At 41.0% G+C, this 18,647-nt stretch overlaps 1 protein-coding gene across 5 annotated transcripts in view; it reads left to right on the forward strand.

Annotated features, from left to right (window-relative positions):
- Positions 1–1,562: 1,562 nt before the first annotated feature.
- The window catches only part of LOC148843841 (centromere protein O), a 72,996-nt gene continuing 55,911 nt past the window's right edge, over positions 1,563–18,647 (forward strand). For 2 of the 5 annotated variants that reach the window (XM_088958606.1, XM_088958607.1), the window contains exons 1-4: positions 3,466–3,573; positions 3,974–4,021; positions 11,185–11,233; positions 11,331–11,379. In XM_088958606.1, the coding sequence (XP_088814732.1) occupies positions 3,541–3,573; positions 3,974–4,021; positions 11,185–11,233; positions 11,331–11,379 (179 nt within the window). In that variant the 5' untranslated portion in view covers positions 3,466–3,540. Of the gene's footprint in view, positions 2,247–3,465; positions 3,574–3,973; positions 4,022–11,184; positions 11,234–11,330; positions 11,380–18,647 lie in introns of those variants that run through there. The other 3 variants (XM_088958605.1, XM_088958603.1, XM_088958604.1) reach the window with 3 other exon arrangements.

The following is an 18,647-nucleotide window of genomic DNA, read 5'->3' on the forward strand; positions in this document are numbered from 1 at the left end:
AAGATGAAGCATAGGAAGAAGCGAAAGAAGAGAAAGAACACGAAGAGTCAAAAGATGAGGAAGACATCTTACTGAACTCTGTAGTAGTGGATCGCAGAACTGAAGCAACAACTGAGACGAAGACTACTTCTCACCAAGCTCCGCAAGCACTTCTTTCACAAATGACAAAGTATGAATGCTCTTCACCCCCTTTTATAGGACTCCTAGTGATCTAGATCAAGGAAAATCAACGGCATAGATCAAAGCGCCATCCTCTAACAGCTTGGGAAGACAAAATGATGCCACCGCCCTTTGCATGTGTGAAGCCTCAGAGAACAAAACAATGCTCTTCGAAGACGGTATGAACATTGAACCAGTCGGTTCACTCAGAAAAATAGGTCCAACCCCGAGCCACTCCGTCTAAACGACACACTAAACTAAACTTCAACTTCAAGTTCCTCAGCCAAGAACCAAAGAACTCTTCCACGCCACATCTCGACTAAACACTACACTCCTCAACTTTGGAACTGGGGGAGTGGTGTTCAGGTTATGGTTGAGCTGGCCACGGGTGCCACATGTCATCTCTGCAGTCACCTTATCACCTCAATCACGTCAACACCACGTCATGTGGGTAAGGCACTTCGGCCACATCAACATCACGTCATGCGAATAAGCGCAACCAAGACAGGAGAAGCATCGTACGAATGAGGACAACTTCGCTAGGGATTAAGTCTTATCATGAAGACTTTGGCGGGTAACCTTATCCTGACAACCCCAGAAACCTCATCCGATTAGAACACTGATCTTTAGCTATAAAAAAGGTACCTCCCGCTCAAGGTAAGGGATCCAACTTTTGACTCCTGTATTGCTACTCTACTTGGACCAATGTTGTTCTCTAACTGCTTGGCCTGACCATCCATTATTCTCGACTGACTTGAGCATCAGAGTACCTACTCAGGGATAACTCCTCGGGCCTCTGACCACTTTCTTGGTTTCAGATCTTGGAGCACGGCTTCATCCTTCCACCTCAGCTCCACCCATTTGGCAGAATTATTTGATTGCGACCTTGATTCAAGAACTACCTTGTCGAGCAGCATCAGTAACTAGTAAATTACTTATTTTACTATTAATTAACATTATTCATAGATTAAAAATAGTTATGATTTAATTAACGTTAAATTAATAATAACTATACGTTTATTATTTTAGTGTGAATTACTTTCTTTCTATCTTATTATTTGATTTTCAAGTTTTCTCATGCATCGTATAGACCCGGTCCTCACTAGTATTTTAAAACTTTCCTAAGTAAATTTATTTTTTAAAAAATGATAATAATTAAAAAAATTAGGGATTCTGGTCCCACACGGAACTCATCTCAATTGGGGTTGAGGATGGAAGACAACCTTTCATCCCAGCAGAGATCGAGGACAGGGATTCAAAATCGGGTTGGGAACGGGACAAAGAATATGATCCTGTCCCCGTTGCCATTAAAAATGATGGGAACATTAGGCCCCGTTTGGTACTATTCCGTCAAAACGTTTCTCGCGTAGGCATTTATGACAAAAAGAGGTTTATTCCAAGATAGGAATGCCTTCCCAAAATACGTCGTTAGGAAATGAGGCTTAACAACACGCCTTTAGACGCTATTTTAGGAGCCTCTGTGGAGATAAATAGATAGTGACTGTGGGCAAAATAGTATTTACAAAACATTTTTTGGTTGAAAAGACAGATGAGGAAATGAGGAACTGAATTAGAACTTTAGAAGTGTCAAGCGTAGAGGCTCCCAAAGCAGCGCAGGGCTGTTTTTGCCAAACAGTGATCTCGTCCCGCCTACAGTTGTCCTGAAAAATAGTTCTTACTCTCATCGCCATTGTCGAGGGTTTGCCTTCAACCAAGCACATTCCAACACTGCCGTTTTGTGTTCCGATGCTTGTCGCCGTCCAGAGCCAGTCCGACTATACATCTTTGCAAAATTGATTAGACTTTTTAACCCTGCTTTTCAAGCTAAATTCTCTATTCTTCTCGATTATCTCCCTTCGTTCTTCTTTAATAAAGGAGGGTCTCTCTCTCTCTCTCTCTCTATATATATATATATATATATATATATATATATCTCGTTCTCAGAAAAAGTCTTCTTGTTCATGTTTTCTTCCCCCAGCGTTTAATCGCTGCAGATACTCTTACTGGGAATGGAGAGCGACATGGAAGAATCCTCAATGAAGAAGGGTATCAGAAAAAAGCCAGTCCCAGGCGACCATGCCCGCAAGGTAGGTCAATCCTTTCTGCTTCCCTATTCTCATATTTACCCGAAAATTTCTGCGACTTTCGGATATTCTATTCTGAACACTATAATTCCAGTAACGCTGGATTTTTATTGTAATTCGTTATAATCCGAGTTCAATTTGACGGTTCCATATTCTGTTAACTGATGCTAGAATTTCTGCCTATTATGTGGAGACACTTGGTTTGTCAAGATAGATTATTGTCTTTTACTAACAAAGAAACGTAAGTTTTTATTCCAAAATCTCTGAGGGACATTTATTTATCAGTTTGTTATTTTTGCCGAACTCATAGAATTTATAATTTCAAAAGTTCAACCATTGATAGGAGAATAGCACTTAGGCCAAAAGCAAAATTTTACAACTTGGTCATCAGGCCAGCAAAGAACAGAACAGAACAGAGTGTGAGAACAGGATTAATGTAATTTATCCCATATGGTTGGGACAAGGCTTATGTGATGATGATGATGATATTTTTTACTATTGATTCTGATTTCGGAATATGTTTCAGATGAAATTATAAGTGAAATTTCAGAATATTTGATGTAATTATATCTTATTATTTGGAAATTTCAATGCAATAAGGTAGTATAAAACACTTTTGGCATTTTGGCTGAAATATTATCATATATATATATATCTCAAAAATTTTGGAGAAAATATACACAACTTTTTGATACTAAAGACAACTTTATTAAATGAATATATACATAATTTAAGGGGTTCTTTTGATTTTTGTTTTGTTTTTTCGTTTTTTTGATAGGAAACAGTAATTCATTAAATTTGGAATATCTTTGAAGAATACACAGGTCCAGTCCCTTATATTAGAGATTCTGACCCCCAACAGGTTTACAATTGCAATTCAGCCCAGAATAAATCTCCTCTATTTGTCCCTTGTTTGGCTAGATAGTCAGCCAAATCAGTTGCTGATCTTCTAACCCATCTAAACACCACTCCAAACTCTCTTGAGAGGCTTGTAATCACCCTCAAGTTCTTTTGGATTTTGGTGAAGCGATTGCATGTTAAACATGAAAAGTGGGGCAGTATTGGTAATCTACAAATTGGGGCATGCTTGGTGGTTGGTATTTCAGAATATGGAGTCAGTGTATATGTGAAACTGATGGGAGTGTTTATGTCATTGTGCATTTGTCATTAACAGTTCTCTTTTTAAGTTCTGACTAGACAGGTAATTGTAATTTCAGAAAACTGGGGTGGGCATCTGATATTGTCAGAAAACTCAAATGGGGTCACAGGTCACTGTAATTTGCCCCTCAACTTTATTATGAATCAAGTCCTTTGGAGAAGTAATTATAAGGTACATAAAAGTTTGACATGTAATGCCTTCTATGTCTCCTCCATAGACAAAACTTTCCACCTTCTAGTTCAGGGGTTTAATAGATTTTGGTTGGAGTAATTTTGTTAGCCAATGAAATAATAAAAATTTCATGGCACATTCAAATATATATTTTTTTTAATCGTTGTTGTTTTGACTATCTGTAATAATCAAACTACTGCTTACAAGGTTAGTAAGGGTGTTGGTTGGGGGTATGTTTGTTTCTTTTCTTCTCTCAGGTGATTCCTTATCACCTTTCTTGTACTCTCTTTGTTTTCATTTTAATAAATTTTATTTTACTATTAAAAAAACTTTTGTTTTGTAGTTTCTAATATTATATGCTATGATGTATTAACATTTTCATATTGTATGCAACTTGCAGCAATTGGAACATCTCAAGGGACGGACATATGCAATAACAGGAGAGGTGGTAAGGAGAAATATGATCCACTTAACACTATCTGTTCAAGAAATGGTGTAGATTCTTTATATTTGTTGTTGTTTTCTACTCTAGTCACCTGTTTCTTTTTGCAATTATCGTTGTTATTGTTGCTGCTGTTATTATTATTGTTGTGAGTACTACTGTTTATTATTGCTTGTGGATCTGTTTACTTTGCAAATATCAAGTGTAAATTCTTGAATCTCAAATTTTTATTCTTATCACATGAGTTTATATCTGTTTTCTCTTTGTATCATAGCTGATCTATATAATATTTATTCTTATCACCTGAGTTTGCAAGTCTCAAGTGTAGTGTCTTTTGACGTATTCATCTCTTTCTCCATTGCTGTCATCATTAAATGATAGCATAAAGTGCTTTCTATGAAACTTACTAGTCCAAACACCTTGAGTTCTGACCAAGTCCTCTATATTTTCTATGTTCTTCATACCAGAAATTTGACTGATTAATATTCAACCTTGAATTGCCTCAGAACATAATAATTAATAATGTAATAAGCATAGCTGTTCATAGACAATTATACCGAAGAAGAATTCAATTTGCTTAAAGGGTGATAAGGCACTGGGACTGGATGGTTTCACTTACTTTTCTACAAGAAATGTTGGGAAATTGTGAAGCTGGACGTGTTGAATATGTTAAGGGAATTTCATGAAAGGGGTGCTCTAGAAAGAAGTTTAAATCACACATTCATCACTCAAATTCCAAAGAATAAAGGGGCAGTGGAGTTGGTCGATTTCAGATCAATCAACCTTATCAGTAGCTTATATAATATATTAGCTAAACTGTTGGCTAATAAAATGGCTAAGGTGATGTCAAATCTGATTGCAAAATCTCAAGGGGCATTCAGAGGAAGGCTGCTAGTAGATGGGGTCCTCATAGCTGATGAGTTAGTAGATTCAAGGAGAAGAAGTGGACAAGCGGGATTATTGCGTAAGGTGGATATGCTGAAGGGATTAAACTGGAACTTATTGGACTACATGCTGAGGGGATTGAGTTCTTTGTAATCCACACAAAACCTCCAAGTACTGTCTTGCTTCGGTACCAATAAAACCGACGAAGAGAAGGGGGAGCGGCTGGGGCGGATGATCCCTTGTTTCAACATGTCCGCACACTGCTTCTCTATCTCGTCCTTTTGCAGACGTGGGTAGCGATACGGTCGGACGACGACCGGTTCTGAACCTGTTATCAGAGGAATCCGATGGTCACACGATCAGGCAGGTGGAAGTCCCTTGGGTTCTTGAAATACATCCGAGAAGTCGGTGAGGAGTCTTTCCATATCTGCTGTGTGCATGGTTTCGCCTTGGAGTTTATGCACTTGCGGTTTCTTTGCCTTCACTTTGGTTCCCTGCCAAGTAACTTGTTTTCCATTCAGGTGGAATGACATTGTTAGGGCGCTGAAATCCCATAGGATAGGGCGTAGAGTAATCAACCACTTAACTCCAAGTACTATATCAAACTCGTCCAAGGGTAGCACAAATAAATCAGCAGAGAAGGGTTCGGATTCGACCTGTATTTGGATGTTCTTACAGATCCCAGGGTTGTGAACTCTCTCTCCATTTGCGACGGCTATCTGTAGTTGCGGTCTGCTTTCCACGGTAGTTTCAGTTGAAGGGCAACTTGCTCACTTACAAAATTGTGCGTGCTTCTCGAGTCTACAAGGATACGTACTGGTTTCCCTGCCACCTGTGCCCGTAGCTGCATAGTTTGAGAGGTCTTTATCCTGGTGATGGCGTGGAGGGAGATCTCGGGTTCTAGTGCTGCGGGTTTGTCCTCGTCTTCCTCCAGCTCGCCTACCAGGAGGTAGAGTAGCCTCTTGCATCGATGCCCTGCTGAATACAGCTCATCGCAGTTGAAGCATTGCCCTCTTGCCTGGCGCTCCGCCATCTCAACTCTAGATAAGCGTTTGATGGGAGGTGCCGTCATGCTGCTTTCTATGCTAGGTGCCGGTCTGGGAGTGATACCTGTGTGAAGCTTTTGTTCCCTGTTGGCTGCTGAAGAAGGGGCCACCCTGGTTGGCTTCGGGGGTGTCCATGATGTCGCTAATCGTCCCATGTTGAAGGATCCTCGGCTGATCTGTAGCTTGCGCTCGAAAGCGCGAGCTAGGTTCATGGCGGTGACCAGGTTGGGAGGATGCTGCATTTCCACATCTACTCTCAGGGGCTCATCTAATCCAGCGGTGAACATATCCACGTGCTGATCTGGGCATACCGAGGCGACTCTGGCGAGAAGGGCTTGAAATTGGCGTTGGTATTCAGCCACGATGCCTGTTTGCTTGAGGTTGATTAAGTCACCTAGTGGGTTGCTCGTTAATGGGGGTCCGAACTTGAGGAGGCAGTAGGACTTGAATTGGTCCCAGTTGAGCCTTGGTTCCTCCTGCTCTACTCCGTAGAACCATAGTTGTGCTTCTTCTGTTAGATGAAACGCGACCAAATTGACCTTATCTCTTTCCTCCGTATGCTGATTGCGAAAGAATTGTTCACAGCGGTATAGCCATCCTAGTGGATCTCCGCTGCCGTTGTACGAAGGGAACTCCAGCCTACTATACTTGGGGATGACTGCTGCTGTTGGGGCGGCGATCTGTCGTTCGCCGGATGATTCCGCCAAGTCTGGTCGACGGCTGTTGGTGGTTGCCGTCCCTTCAGGGCTCCTCTCCCTGGTGGAGAAATACGACTCTAGTAGGCGGCGAAGCTCCCAGACATCTTCCTTGACTTCTCGTATTTCTGCGTGGTTCTCCACGAGTCGGTGTTCCAATTCGTGGGCCTTGGATGACAACTGCTCCATATCGCCCATGACGTTTGACTCTAGCTTCCCCTTGCCCCTCCCTTTGTGTGCAGACCCTATCGTGGCGACCTAAGGGGTGATTTGTCCAAGAGATCATCCTAACTCTCCTCAACTCTTTTCTTGATTGAAAATTGGATGCCTTTATTCTCAAATCGCAGCTCCTTAAATAGGAGATTACAAGAGGTGAGAGTCCTTGTAGGAAGATTCCTTGTTGCATTCGACTGCTTACAGATAAGACTCCTACTTGGGAAGGATAAGGCCTCCCTAAGATAAATCAAACTCCTATTGCTCTTCTAATAGATAAAGTAAGAACAGGTAAGAACAAATAAGAGAGACTGCTAAGGATAAGATAAGATAAGATAAGCTGCTGGCTAAGGAGCTGATAAGATAAGCTGCTGCCATGTGGGCCCCTCTTCACTACTGCTGCCAGCGGTGGTACGTCCTCCCCACGAACACATCCACAACAGAGTCCCTCAAATGACTCCTTCATCAAGAATTTGAGGTGAATGATCTTGGTGCACTACGATACTTTTTGGGTATTGAGGTTGCTAGATCTAAACATGGGATCTTTATTTCTCAAAGGAAGTATGTTCTAGATCTGTTAGCAGAAACTGGAAAGTTAGGTGTCAAGCTTATAGATACACCCATTGAACAGAATCACAAGATCAGTGCAGAGGGTGGAGAGCCTCTTGAAGACAAAGCTATGTTCCAACGGTTGGTTAGAAAACTCCTATATCTTTGTCTCACACGACCAGACATCAGTTATGCAGTCAGTGTTGTACATTCCCCTATAACTACTCATTTCCTTGCAGTTGAGAGAATATTAGCATACTTGAAGAGATGTCCAGGTAGAGGTATATTGTTCAAGAATAATGATCACATGAAGGCAGAGGTCTATGCAGATGCTGATTGGGCTGGGAGTGTTGATGACAGGAGGTCTACCTCTGGATATTGTGCCTTTGTAGGAGGTAACCTTGTCTCTTGGAGGAGTAAGAAACAAAGTGTTGTTTCTCGCTCTAGTGCTGAAGCTGAATACAGATCGATGGCTAATGGAGTGGCTGAAATCCTATGGCTGAAGTATCTACTTGAAGAGTTGGGTATTGATTATGAGAAGCCCTTGATGCTGTATTGTGATAATCAGGCGGTTATTAATATAACTCACAATCTAGTGCAGCATGAAAGAACTAAACACATTGAAGTTGATCGACATTTTGTCAGAGAAATGGTCTCATCTCAAGAAGTGTGTCTCCCGTATATTACCTCCAACATGCAGCTCGCAAATCTTCTCACCAAGGCTGTTCCAAGGAAGAAGTTAGAGGCAGACCTATGCAAGTTGGGAATGACAAATATCTATTCCCAACTTGAGGGGGAGTGTAGAGAACACTGATGTGGGCCCCACGGCTGTGGTCCCTACTGTGTTCGTATGACAGCACATGTAATCTTTGTTAGTTATATCAGTGTTAGTTGGTAGTTATTTCAGACAGCTTGTTATTTCAGCTTATTATTGTTTTATTTGCCATGTAAGCATTAAGGGCACTTCTGCCTTTTTCTACAATTAGTGAACATAACATATAAATATTAAGAGTGGGGCGGCAGATTCAATCTATCTGTCCCTTTCCTTTCTAAACCCTTGTGTACTTCTGCTTCTCCTCCTTTTCTCCTTCTTTTCTTTTTCTTCTTTTCTCCATCCGAAACCTTTTTGGATTCAAGACTGACTGTAATCTTGATCGACTACTGGATACATGCACGTTGAGGTGGAAGGGGACTCAAAAGTAGTCATTATCCTGGGCAGCAAACAAAAGCAGTACTCAGTGGACGCTTAAACATGTGATTAGGGAAGTGGAGACAATTGCAAAGGAGGTTGAGGCTGAATTTAATGGGTCTGAAGGAGTGCAAATGGGCTAGCTGATTGTTTTGAAAAACAAGGGGCATTGGGAAAACAATTATTTTGGGCTGCACTGAAATGAGGGATAGAAAAGAGGGATTAAAGGGATCATCAGTCCTGTCACCAAGTTGTATAAACTGTTTACAATCCGAAATTTAAATAAAATACATGCTTACTGATAAAAAAAAAAGATTCAAGTGGATAATTCAAGATATGGAAGTGCAGTTCAGTTGGGTTAAAAGAGCAGCAAATAGTTTTGCTGATGTTTTAGCAAAACAAGGGGTGGGGAGGAATCAGTTGTTTTGGTCACAGCTGTAACAGTGTTGTTGTTTGTGGAGAGTTAAGATAGTTTACCTCTCCACAGGCTGTTTGACCCTACCTTTGTTAGGATGGAGGTGGATCCCCCGCCAATGTTCAAAGGCTGTTTGACCCTACCTTTGTTAGTTGGCAAAAGAAGAGGGGAAAAACCTTATGGAGATGCTCAAGGGCTCCAGTTTGCTGGACTGTTTGGGAAGAGAGAAATCAAAGGCTGCTTGAAGGCAAAGAAAGAAGTATAGACGCCCTAATTGAAGTCATTACTCATTACAGTTAGGGTGACAAGAGCTTCAACTTGGAAGGCTATTCATGACATTCTGCCTTCTTTACTGCCTCATATCTGGTATAATCCTTGTTATGGTAACTTTGTAAAATTTGGGGATCATGTCATCCCACCTGCACCTTCTTTTCTGCCTCATATCAGGTATAATCCTTGTTTCTGGAAAAGATTACTTATGACCTGCCATCACTCATTAATCTCCTACCTCCTGTTGTGTAGCCCTTCAAAAGAAAAAAAAAAAATCCGCCTAGGATTGGAGGTTTCTGCTGTGAAGTGTTTCTGGAAAAGATTACTTATGACCTGCCATCACTCATTAATCTCCTACCCCTTTGTATCTTCAATTTGGGATTGGTTTCTTTCCTCGTTTGTGTGTAGGTGCAACCCCTGTCAAATATACAAAGCCTGTTTGATCCCTCCTTTGTTAGCTAGCTGAAGAAGAGGGGATGAACTTTATGGAGGTGTATTAGGGGTGTAGTGTGTTGGACAATATGGGAAGAGAGAAATTAGAGATTCTTTGTGGAAAAAGAGGACTAGGGATGCTCTAATTGAAGTCATCACGGTTAGAGTGATCAATTGGGTGAAACCTTAGAATTATTTGAGGATTTTTTTTTGTTGCAGATTTGTTGAGAAGTTGGAAGGTAGTGGATGATTCTGCCCTTAATAAGGTTGTATCAATGCCAAGCTGGTCTCCTTAAACCAGTGGTTTTATTAAGCTGAATTTCAACGGCAGCAGTGAAGGAAATCTGGGCCCTTTAGGAATTAGAGGAGTTTTCAGAAATGGGGAAGGTAGAATAGTTGGCCTTTTTTCAGGACCGATTGGTGGGGGAGACTCTTTGAGGGCTGAAACTTCTAGCTGCTTTGCAAGGGGCTCAAAAAGCTAAGGGGATAAATATTCGAAAACTGATAATTGAAGGGGATTCAAAGTTGGTTGTCAGCTGCAAAAGGAAGAGGATCTAGGTTGGTGAGACTACATTAATGAAAATAGAAGGTTTAAATGGTTAACGGAGGGAATGGAAGTGAATCTGATTTGGGTGAAAAGAGATGCCAACTATTTTGCCGATGTACTAGCCAAACAAGGGGTGGGAAGAAGCCAATTATTTTAGGCTATATTGTAACATTCTGAGATTGTTTGAGGAGAGTTAAGAGAGTTCATCTCTCCCTTCTCTTTGTACTTCTCTACTTTATTTTAATTAATGAATGGTTTTTCAGTTATTCATAAAAAAAGAATATAAAAAGACTAATCCATTCTTGCACCCCATTCTCTTTAGATTAACAACATTTCTAAAAGTGCCATGGCCTCTCATGGGCTGGGATTCCAGTCAATCAAATTTTTGTTTCACCACATTTTCCAGGAGGCCTGCCTTCCTTTCTACCACTGATAGGAATGACAAGAGTATGCTAGTTGCTTCCAATTTCTCAGTGTGCCACATTTCTTGAATAGGTATGAATTGATGCCCAATGTGCCACTATGACTGTAATTTCAATCAATTATTTTCTTCATTTTGAAAGAACGGAACACTTCCACATTATTTTCTTCATTTTGAAAGGGGCCCAATCCCAACGAAGTTAGAACTCATTCCTGTTGGCTGCAGTTATGGTTTCAGTATCATGAACTGAGTGACATTCAATATTTCAATGCATAGATAATTTCCTGACTGTCTATGTGCACTCCGGGGCCAGGGAGGTGCAACATTTCTTTCTTAACCATAGATCCTCAAAACATTATTTGCATTCTTCAAAGTAGTTCCCTGGTCATAGATCGGTAAAGCACTTTTTCTTTGTTTCTTTCTCTATTACTTCTAGTATTGCAAAAGTAGTGTGTTTATTTCTTTTTCTCTGTTTTGATTGTAATCATGTGTCCCATTGTACTACAGAAGTTTATTCAAGAAGAAGACATCCGGTTGGAGACAACACGAGCTAGATGTATGTCCTATGGAAGTGCACTGTGTTTGTTGTCTATGTTAAATTTGTTCATTTCATTGAGACTTTTCAGAGGCTTAAAACTGCTTTATTTTCTCAGTGTCAAATGTCCTCAAAAGGCATGAAGAATTGAAGGAACGTCTTACTAGGTAGCCTCTTCTCAAGAAACTGTTAATATCATGCTACCTACCCAATTTGTTAATTGTTTGTTAATTATATGGAGAATATATATTGTACTTGAATTAAAAACAGAAAGAACTTCTATCTTTTGAATGTAGATGGTGCTAGAAAGGGCATAGAAGGGATGATTTAGTTGTTCCTTATACTTGCTGTAGAATTATTCCTCCTGTTTTAATGTCTCCTACAGACAGTTGAACACCTGATAGCTGGTTGACATATGAAGGGTTTAATCAGGAAGAGACAACTCATGTGGATTTATTGGAGAAAGAAACAGAAGAGTTTTTGAAGGAAAGGAAACAGATTGAGCAGAAGTTACAAAGAATGCAGATGCACAACCTTTTTCATGGGTAGGAGGAGAAGCTCTAGCGTGGTGGGCTTGAGGAACAGGGGGGTTGAAAATGGAGGAAAGGATGTTTCAGCAGACTGAGGCTTGAAGAAGATCTCTAAGGGTGGAAGCAAAGCAGTTCCTATTTGAAAGTTACAAGGTGAAAGGGAAGAAAGCTTTAAAAATCAGAGAAATTAATATGGCCATGGTGTTGCTGGTAGGGGAAGAAGCATTGGTGTGGATTCAGATTTTCATGGAAGATGCTGTTCAGGTGAGTAGGAAGTCTGAATACAACGTTTCTGTTAGTGTCGACTAAAGAAGGGTATAATAGTCATTTGAGTTTTATTAATGTGGTGTTGTGTCTTTTAGTGAGTGCTGATGTGTCCCAACTTAAAAAGGGACATAAAAGACTTTTTCTATTCATTTTAGTAATCTATATATCCTGGCCGACCTAAGAGAGAATTTGAACTATTGTCTTCTCTTGGGTTCGAACAGGTTTTCTTCTTCTTTGATTTCTTCTCTTCTTCTCTCCCCCCCTCTCTCTCTTTTACGTCTCTTCTACATCAAGTTAAGATCTGAAACTGAAATCGTCACATGGTATCAGAGCCAGGTTAAGCCAGTCCAGATCTGTTCTGTTCGTAATCTCTCATTTTTCTTCTCTTTTTTTTTTGAGTTTCGTAAAAGGGCTGAAAAGGAGTTGCCGTATCTTCATTCTGGAGTTTTTAATGTGTTTGGTTGGGTGTGAAGTTGTGGTTTCAGGTGATTGGTAGAGAACCCTCTACTCGATGGAATGAAGAGGGCTGCAACAGTAGGTTTCGTGGTAGGTGCAGATGTGTGGTTCAGATTAGTATCAGTCGTATGGTGCAGATGTGTGGTAGGTGCAGCTTAGTATCAGTCTTATGGTGGCAGGTTTAGATGTGTCGTAGGTTCAGATGTATGGTACTCTTGTATGTGATGTGTTTGTGAGGTGCCGAAAGTGACAATAGTAGAGGTTAACATTGCTGAAACCTGTGACAGTGTACGTTTCGGCAATGGTCAGTCGTATGGTGGTGAGTGATTAACTTGAGTGAAGTACAGTGCTGTTGAAGTGCAGTGTAGTGATTACTGGGTAAGGCAGGTTGAAACAAGAAAAAAAAATATTTACAGCCATGGGAGATAATGAACATAAGTTGGTTATGATCCCTCAAGACTACTTGAATGTACAAATGACCAATTAAATTAAATGGAGAAAATTACGTACCTTGGGCCAAATCTGTTGAAGTGTTTCTCAGAGCCAAGAAGAAAGCAAAGCATATAAGAGAAGAAAAACCCCCAGTTCATTCCCAGGAGTATGGTGATCGGGAGTAAGAAGATGCACAGATTATGACTTGGCTATGGAACAGTATAGAACCTAAGATTAGTGTAAACTTCATGTTCTTAGACACAGCCAAGGAAATTTGGGATCATGCAAGGAAGCTTTATTCAGAACAGGATAACACCACCGGAGTATATCAGCTCTATCAAGAGTATTTTAGTCTGAAGCAAGGTAACCAGAGTCTTGAAGAGTATTATGCTAGTCTGAGAAATTTGAGGAATGAGTTGAGTGTGTATCACCTCCTTACATCTGATGTTAAAATTCAGCAACAACAGAGAGAGTAGCTTGATGTAACCAGATTTCTGGTGGGACTAAAGCCTGAATATGAACAGGTGAGGGGGCTCAGATACTGGGTGGGTCTGCCCTCCCCTCTTTCGAGGAGGTTTGCCCGTCTCCGGAGGATTTTTGTTGACTCTCCATAGAACCCCACCATCTCCGATAGGACTGCCCTTGTGGTGGCTAGAGGGGATGGCCATGGTGGTAGAGGACTAGCTCATCAAGGCTAGCCAGGTTGTGGTGGTAGAGGTGGACACATGTATAGTCATGGTGGTGGGCGTGTTGGCGGTCGAGATTCAGGGGAGTCGTGGTAAAGGACGTAATCATGGTCTGAGAAAGTGTGCGCATTGTAGTATAGATGGGCACACTATTAATTTTTGCTATGATTCACATGGCCCACCGTCATCCTAGGCAAATCATGCAGTGGCAAGTGGTGATATGGAGCAAGGGAGTCAATAGATTGGTTCGACACCTTCAGCTATAGATGCCTCCGGACAGGAGATGCTGAGTAGTTCTCGTACTGAATATGAGCTGTAGATCCAGGCTACTTCTCAACTGAGTATAGCTACGCTTGCTCCCTCTGGTATGGCTTGTCTGGCATCCAAACCCTCCCACTGAATCATTGATTCTGGAGCTTCTGATCACATGACTGGGACTCCAGGTGTGTTCTCTTCACTTTCTTCATCCTCTACAACCAACACTATCACTCTTGCTAATGGTTCCACTTCTTCCATAAGTGGTATTGATGATGTTAAAACTGGTTCATTATCTTTGTCTTTAGTTCTGTATGTACCCAAATTTCCTTTTAATCTTATGTTTGTTAGTAAATTGACAAAGTCTCTTAATTGCTCTATCACCTTTTACCCTTCATCTTGTGTATTTCAGGATCTCAAGACGGGAATGAAGATTGGTGGAGGGCATGAAGCTGGTGGGCTGTATTACCTTGATGGTGGTGGTGGTGGTTCTTCAACAGCTCTTCAGTCGTCTCTCACCCCTCTCCAGTGGCATTGTAGACTTGGACACTCGTCTCTTAAAGCACTTAAGCTACTTGTTCCAGCATTGAGTCGTCTTTTTACTTTTGATTGTGTGTCGTGTCAATATGGGAAACATTATTGGGTTTCCTTCAGTCCTAGAGTTGATTATCGTATGTCAAGTCCTTTTTTCTTTGGTCCATTTGGACATTTGGGGTCCAAATAAAGTAGTATCACACAATGGATACAAGTACTTTTCTATTTTTGTTGATGATTATTCAAGGATGACATGGCTTTATCTTATGAAAGAAAGAAGTGAATTATTTTCTATTTTCCAAAAGTTTCATGCTGAAATCCGCACTCAATTTGGTATTCACATTAAGATCCTATGTTTAGATAATGGTCGAGAATATTTTTATACACCCTTTCAGCAATATTTAGAACAACATGGCATTATTCATCAAACCTCTTGCTCTTGCACCCCCCAACAAAATGGGGTAGATGAACGGAAAAATCGCCATCCCTTAGAAACCGCTTGATCCCTATTACACCATATGAATGTACCCAAACGTTTCTGGAGTAATGCTGTGCTTACATCTTGCTTTCTTATTAATAGAATGCCTATGTCCATCCTTGATGGTTAGTCTCCCTTCATTGTTCTGCTTCCTACGTTGTCTCCTTTTCCTCTTACTCGGGTTTTTGGGTGTGTTTGCTTTGTTCATAATCTTGGTCCCGGACTAAATAAATTAGATGCACGATCTACAAAGTGTGTCTTTCTTGGCTATTCTAGGACCCAAAAAGGGTACAAGTGTTATAATCCCAGTTCCCAACGTTGTTTTGTGTGTCCCGATGTTAGTTTCTTTGAGTCGGTTCTGTTCTTTTTTAGCTTAAATGTCTCTTCCCCTTCTTCTTTCCTTTCACTTCCAGTTCCTGTTGCGGACCCCATTTCTCTTGTTCTAGTTGCGCCTAAGTCTTCACCTCCGGTGCCACTTCCTTCTACATGGCCACCTATCCATCAAGTGTATACGCATCGACATGCATCAGCCCCTCCAGCTTCTTCACCGTCGACAGATCCAGACGTGACTTCCGCAGCACCATCACCCCCCGTTTCTGACCTTGACCTTCCCATTGCCCTGCAGAAAGGTAAATGTAGTTGTACCCTTCATCCTATCTCTATTTATGTTTTTGTTTCTCACCTATCTCCTTCCCATCGACAATTTGTTTTGTTGTTACCTTCTGTTTCTGTTCCTAAGGATGTCTAGGAAGCCCTTATCTCTTCGGGTTGGCGTCAAGCGATGGAAGAAGAACTCTATGCTCTAGCTCATAATCATACGTGGGACCTCACCACTCTTTCCCCGGGTAAGCATACTATAGAATGTAAGTGTGTATATATGGTCAAGCATTTGCCTGATGGTAGTGTTGAGAGATTGAAAGCTCGGTTGGTTGCCAAGGGTTATTCACAGTTATATGGTATTGACTACACAGAGACCTTCTCTCTTGTTGCCAAGATTGGTTCTGTTCGTGTTTTGATCTCCCTAGCTGCTATACATGATTGGCCCTTGTTTCAGCTTAATATTAAGAACACTTTTTTTCATGGTGATCTTCTTGAAGAGGTGTATATGGAGCAACCACCTGGGTTTATTGCTCAGGGGGAGGATGGTAAGGGGTGTAGGCTCAAGAAAGCTATTTATGGACTTAAACAATTCCCTCGTGCTTGGTTTGGCAGATTCCGTGAAGTTGTAAAGAAGTTTGGCATGAAACTGTGTTAGGTTGACCATTCAGTATTCAGCTATGACTTTGAGGCGGGGAATATTTTGTTAGTGGTTTATGTTGATGATATTGTTATTACTGGTAGTGACAGGCCTAGGATTGACAGGTTGAAAACATTTCTGCATGATCATTTTCAAACAAAAGACCTTGGCAAATTGAAATACTTCTTAGGGATAGAAGTGGCAAGGTCCAAGTATAGTATTAATTTGTGCAAGAGGAAATATGTTCTTAATCTATTGGAGGAGACAAGCTTATTGGGTACCAAACCAACGGAAACACCCATGGAATTGAATGTCAAGTTGAGTAGTGATACAGGTGAGGAGTTTGAAGATCCAGGAAGGTACAGAAGGTTGGTGGGCAAGCTAAACTATTTAACTATCACTCGACCAGATATCTCATTTGCAGTGAGTGTGGTGAGTCAATTTATGTTGAATCCTCGGGTTCTACATTGGGACACGGCCCTAAGGATTGTAAGGTATTTGAAGGGAGCTCCTAGTCGTGGCTTGCTATATAAGAGTGGTGGACATATTGAAATAGAGGGATATATAGATGCTGATTGGGCCGGATCTATATCTGACATAAGGTCTACTACAGGTTATTGTACTTCCCTTAGGGGTAACTTGGTGCATGGAAGAGCAAGAAGCAGATCGTGGTGGCAAGAAGTGCAGAAGCTGAATACAGAGCCATGGCACATACAACTAGTGAACTAGTGTGGCTGAGAAATCTCCTACAGGAAAAGAGTGGATTGCACATGTAACAAGCTGGAACTATATGATATATACTCTCTAGCTTGAGGGGGAGTTTTAGTGTCGACTAAAGAAGGGTAGAATAGTCATTTGAGTTTTTTTAATATGGTGTTGTCTTTTAGTGAGGGCTGATATGTCCCAACTTAAATAGGGGCATAAAAGACTTTTTCTATTCATTTTAGTAATCTATATATCCTGGCCAACCTAAGAGAGAATTTGAACTATTCTCTTCTCTTGGGTTCGAACAGGTTTTCTTCTTCTTCGATTTCTCCTCTTCTTCTCTCCCTCCCTCTCTCTCTCGCTCTCTCTTTTACTTCTCTTCTACATCAAGTTAAGATCTGAAACTGAAATCATCACAGGTTCAATTGAGATTAATGGCAAGAGGTATATAGCAGAAAGAAGGGAGAATCCTAAAGGAAGGTACATGGTGCTTATGGAATTCTTTGGGGAAGGAAAAAAGTAGATGGTCTGCTTCCCTGAAGGTAAGAAGCGGAATGGCTGGGAAGAAGTTTCAGTGATTTTGAAGGACTTCATTACATGGGAGGAAGCTAGAGAAGAAAGTAGAAGGGAGCTAGTAGATGAAACACAGGGTGTTTATGGAGACTCTACAGTGAGGGAGCAGAAGAAACTGCCAGAAGAGGTAACAGAAATGCAGCTCATGGTTTAAGCAGCAAAGGACTGTAGAATGATTTGCAACATGCACAAGAATGACTGGGAGCAGAAATTTATTGTTACCTTAACAGCCCCACCAAAAGGACTGGAAGAGAATTGCTGAAGAGTTACTAAAGAAGCTGAAGTTAAACAGTACCATTATTTTAACCCCCTTTGAAAAGTGTAAGGCCCTTCTAGAGTTAGTAGAAGAGAAAATGGAACTCCAGGCTACATATTGTCAATTGGAGTCAGCCTCTGTGACTGTTTCAAAATGGACTCCTCAATCTAAGGATTTGCACTCAAGGGACAAAGTAATTGTTTGAATCTTGGGGCTATTGTTTCACCTATGGATTTCAGATGTTTTTGTCTCAATAGAAACTTTGTGCAAAGCAAGGTTAGAGGGCTTTTTGGTTAAAGACCTCCATTCAGCTGCAGTATGTTTGAGTAATGTAAACTTGGAAGATATCCCACGTTCAGTAAAGGTACTGGTTGATGGAGCCTTTTATTCAGTCTGGCTAGTTACAGCCATTGAAGTTGAGCTATGGAGGGAGGGAAGAAGGGAAGAAGATGAGAAGGTACAAGAAGAATGATTACACGGAAGAAGTCAATTGGATGCAGGAAAGGAGAAAGGAAATTACACTGAAATGGCAAAGCAAAATCTGGGGAGAGGAAAAGATGAACTAAAAAAGGAAGAAGTTTATTAGGCAAGGAAAGAAAGGGATGAGACACACGGCTTGTCTTATGCTGAGGCTCTGACCAATGGACCTCGACGTGTGAATCAATCCCAAATTCAAATTTCAAAAGAAGGGGTGGGTTAGCCAGCTGCTGTATCAAACTTGAACATAACTGAGCTATTAGGGTCAAAGATTAATAAAACATCATGTGGCACTTCAAGTAATCACGTGATGGGTAATAAGAAAAATGGGCCTGGGCTTTTGACATGGGCTGGGTACCTTGAAACATACTTTGGGCCCAGCTGTTGGGCCTCAAAGGGCAGCGACACATGACATACTTAAAGGGCACGTGAGCGGTGAATCCTAAGGACAGCTCATTGATGGACGATGATTTTGGTTCATCTTCTTCCTCTTTGATCAAGTTAGTGACAAAAGGAAACTGAAAGTATCAGAGGTAGTGTTCCTTGATG

Source organism: Nelumbo lutea, chromosome 8 (assembly GCF_056320005.1).
Source record: "Nelumbo lutea isolate HS-2025 chromosome 8, American lotus-T2T, whole genome shotgun sequence".
NCBI classification, from domain to species: domain Eukaryota; kingdom Viridiplantae; phylum Streptophyta; class Magnoliopsida; order Proteales; family Nelumbonaceae; genus Nelumbo; species Nelumbo lutea.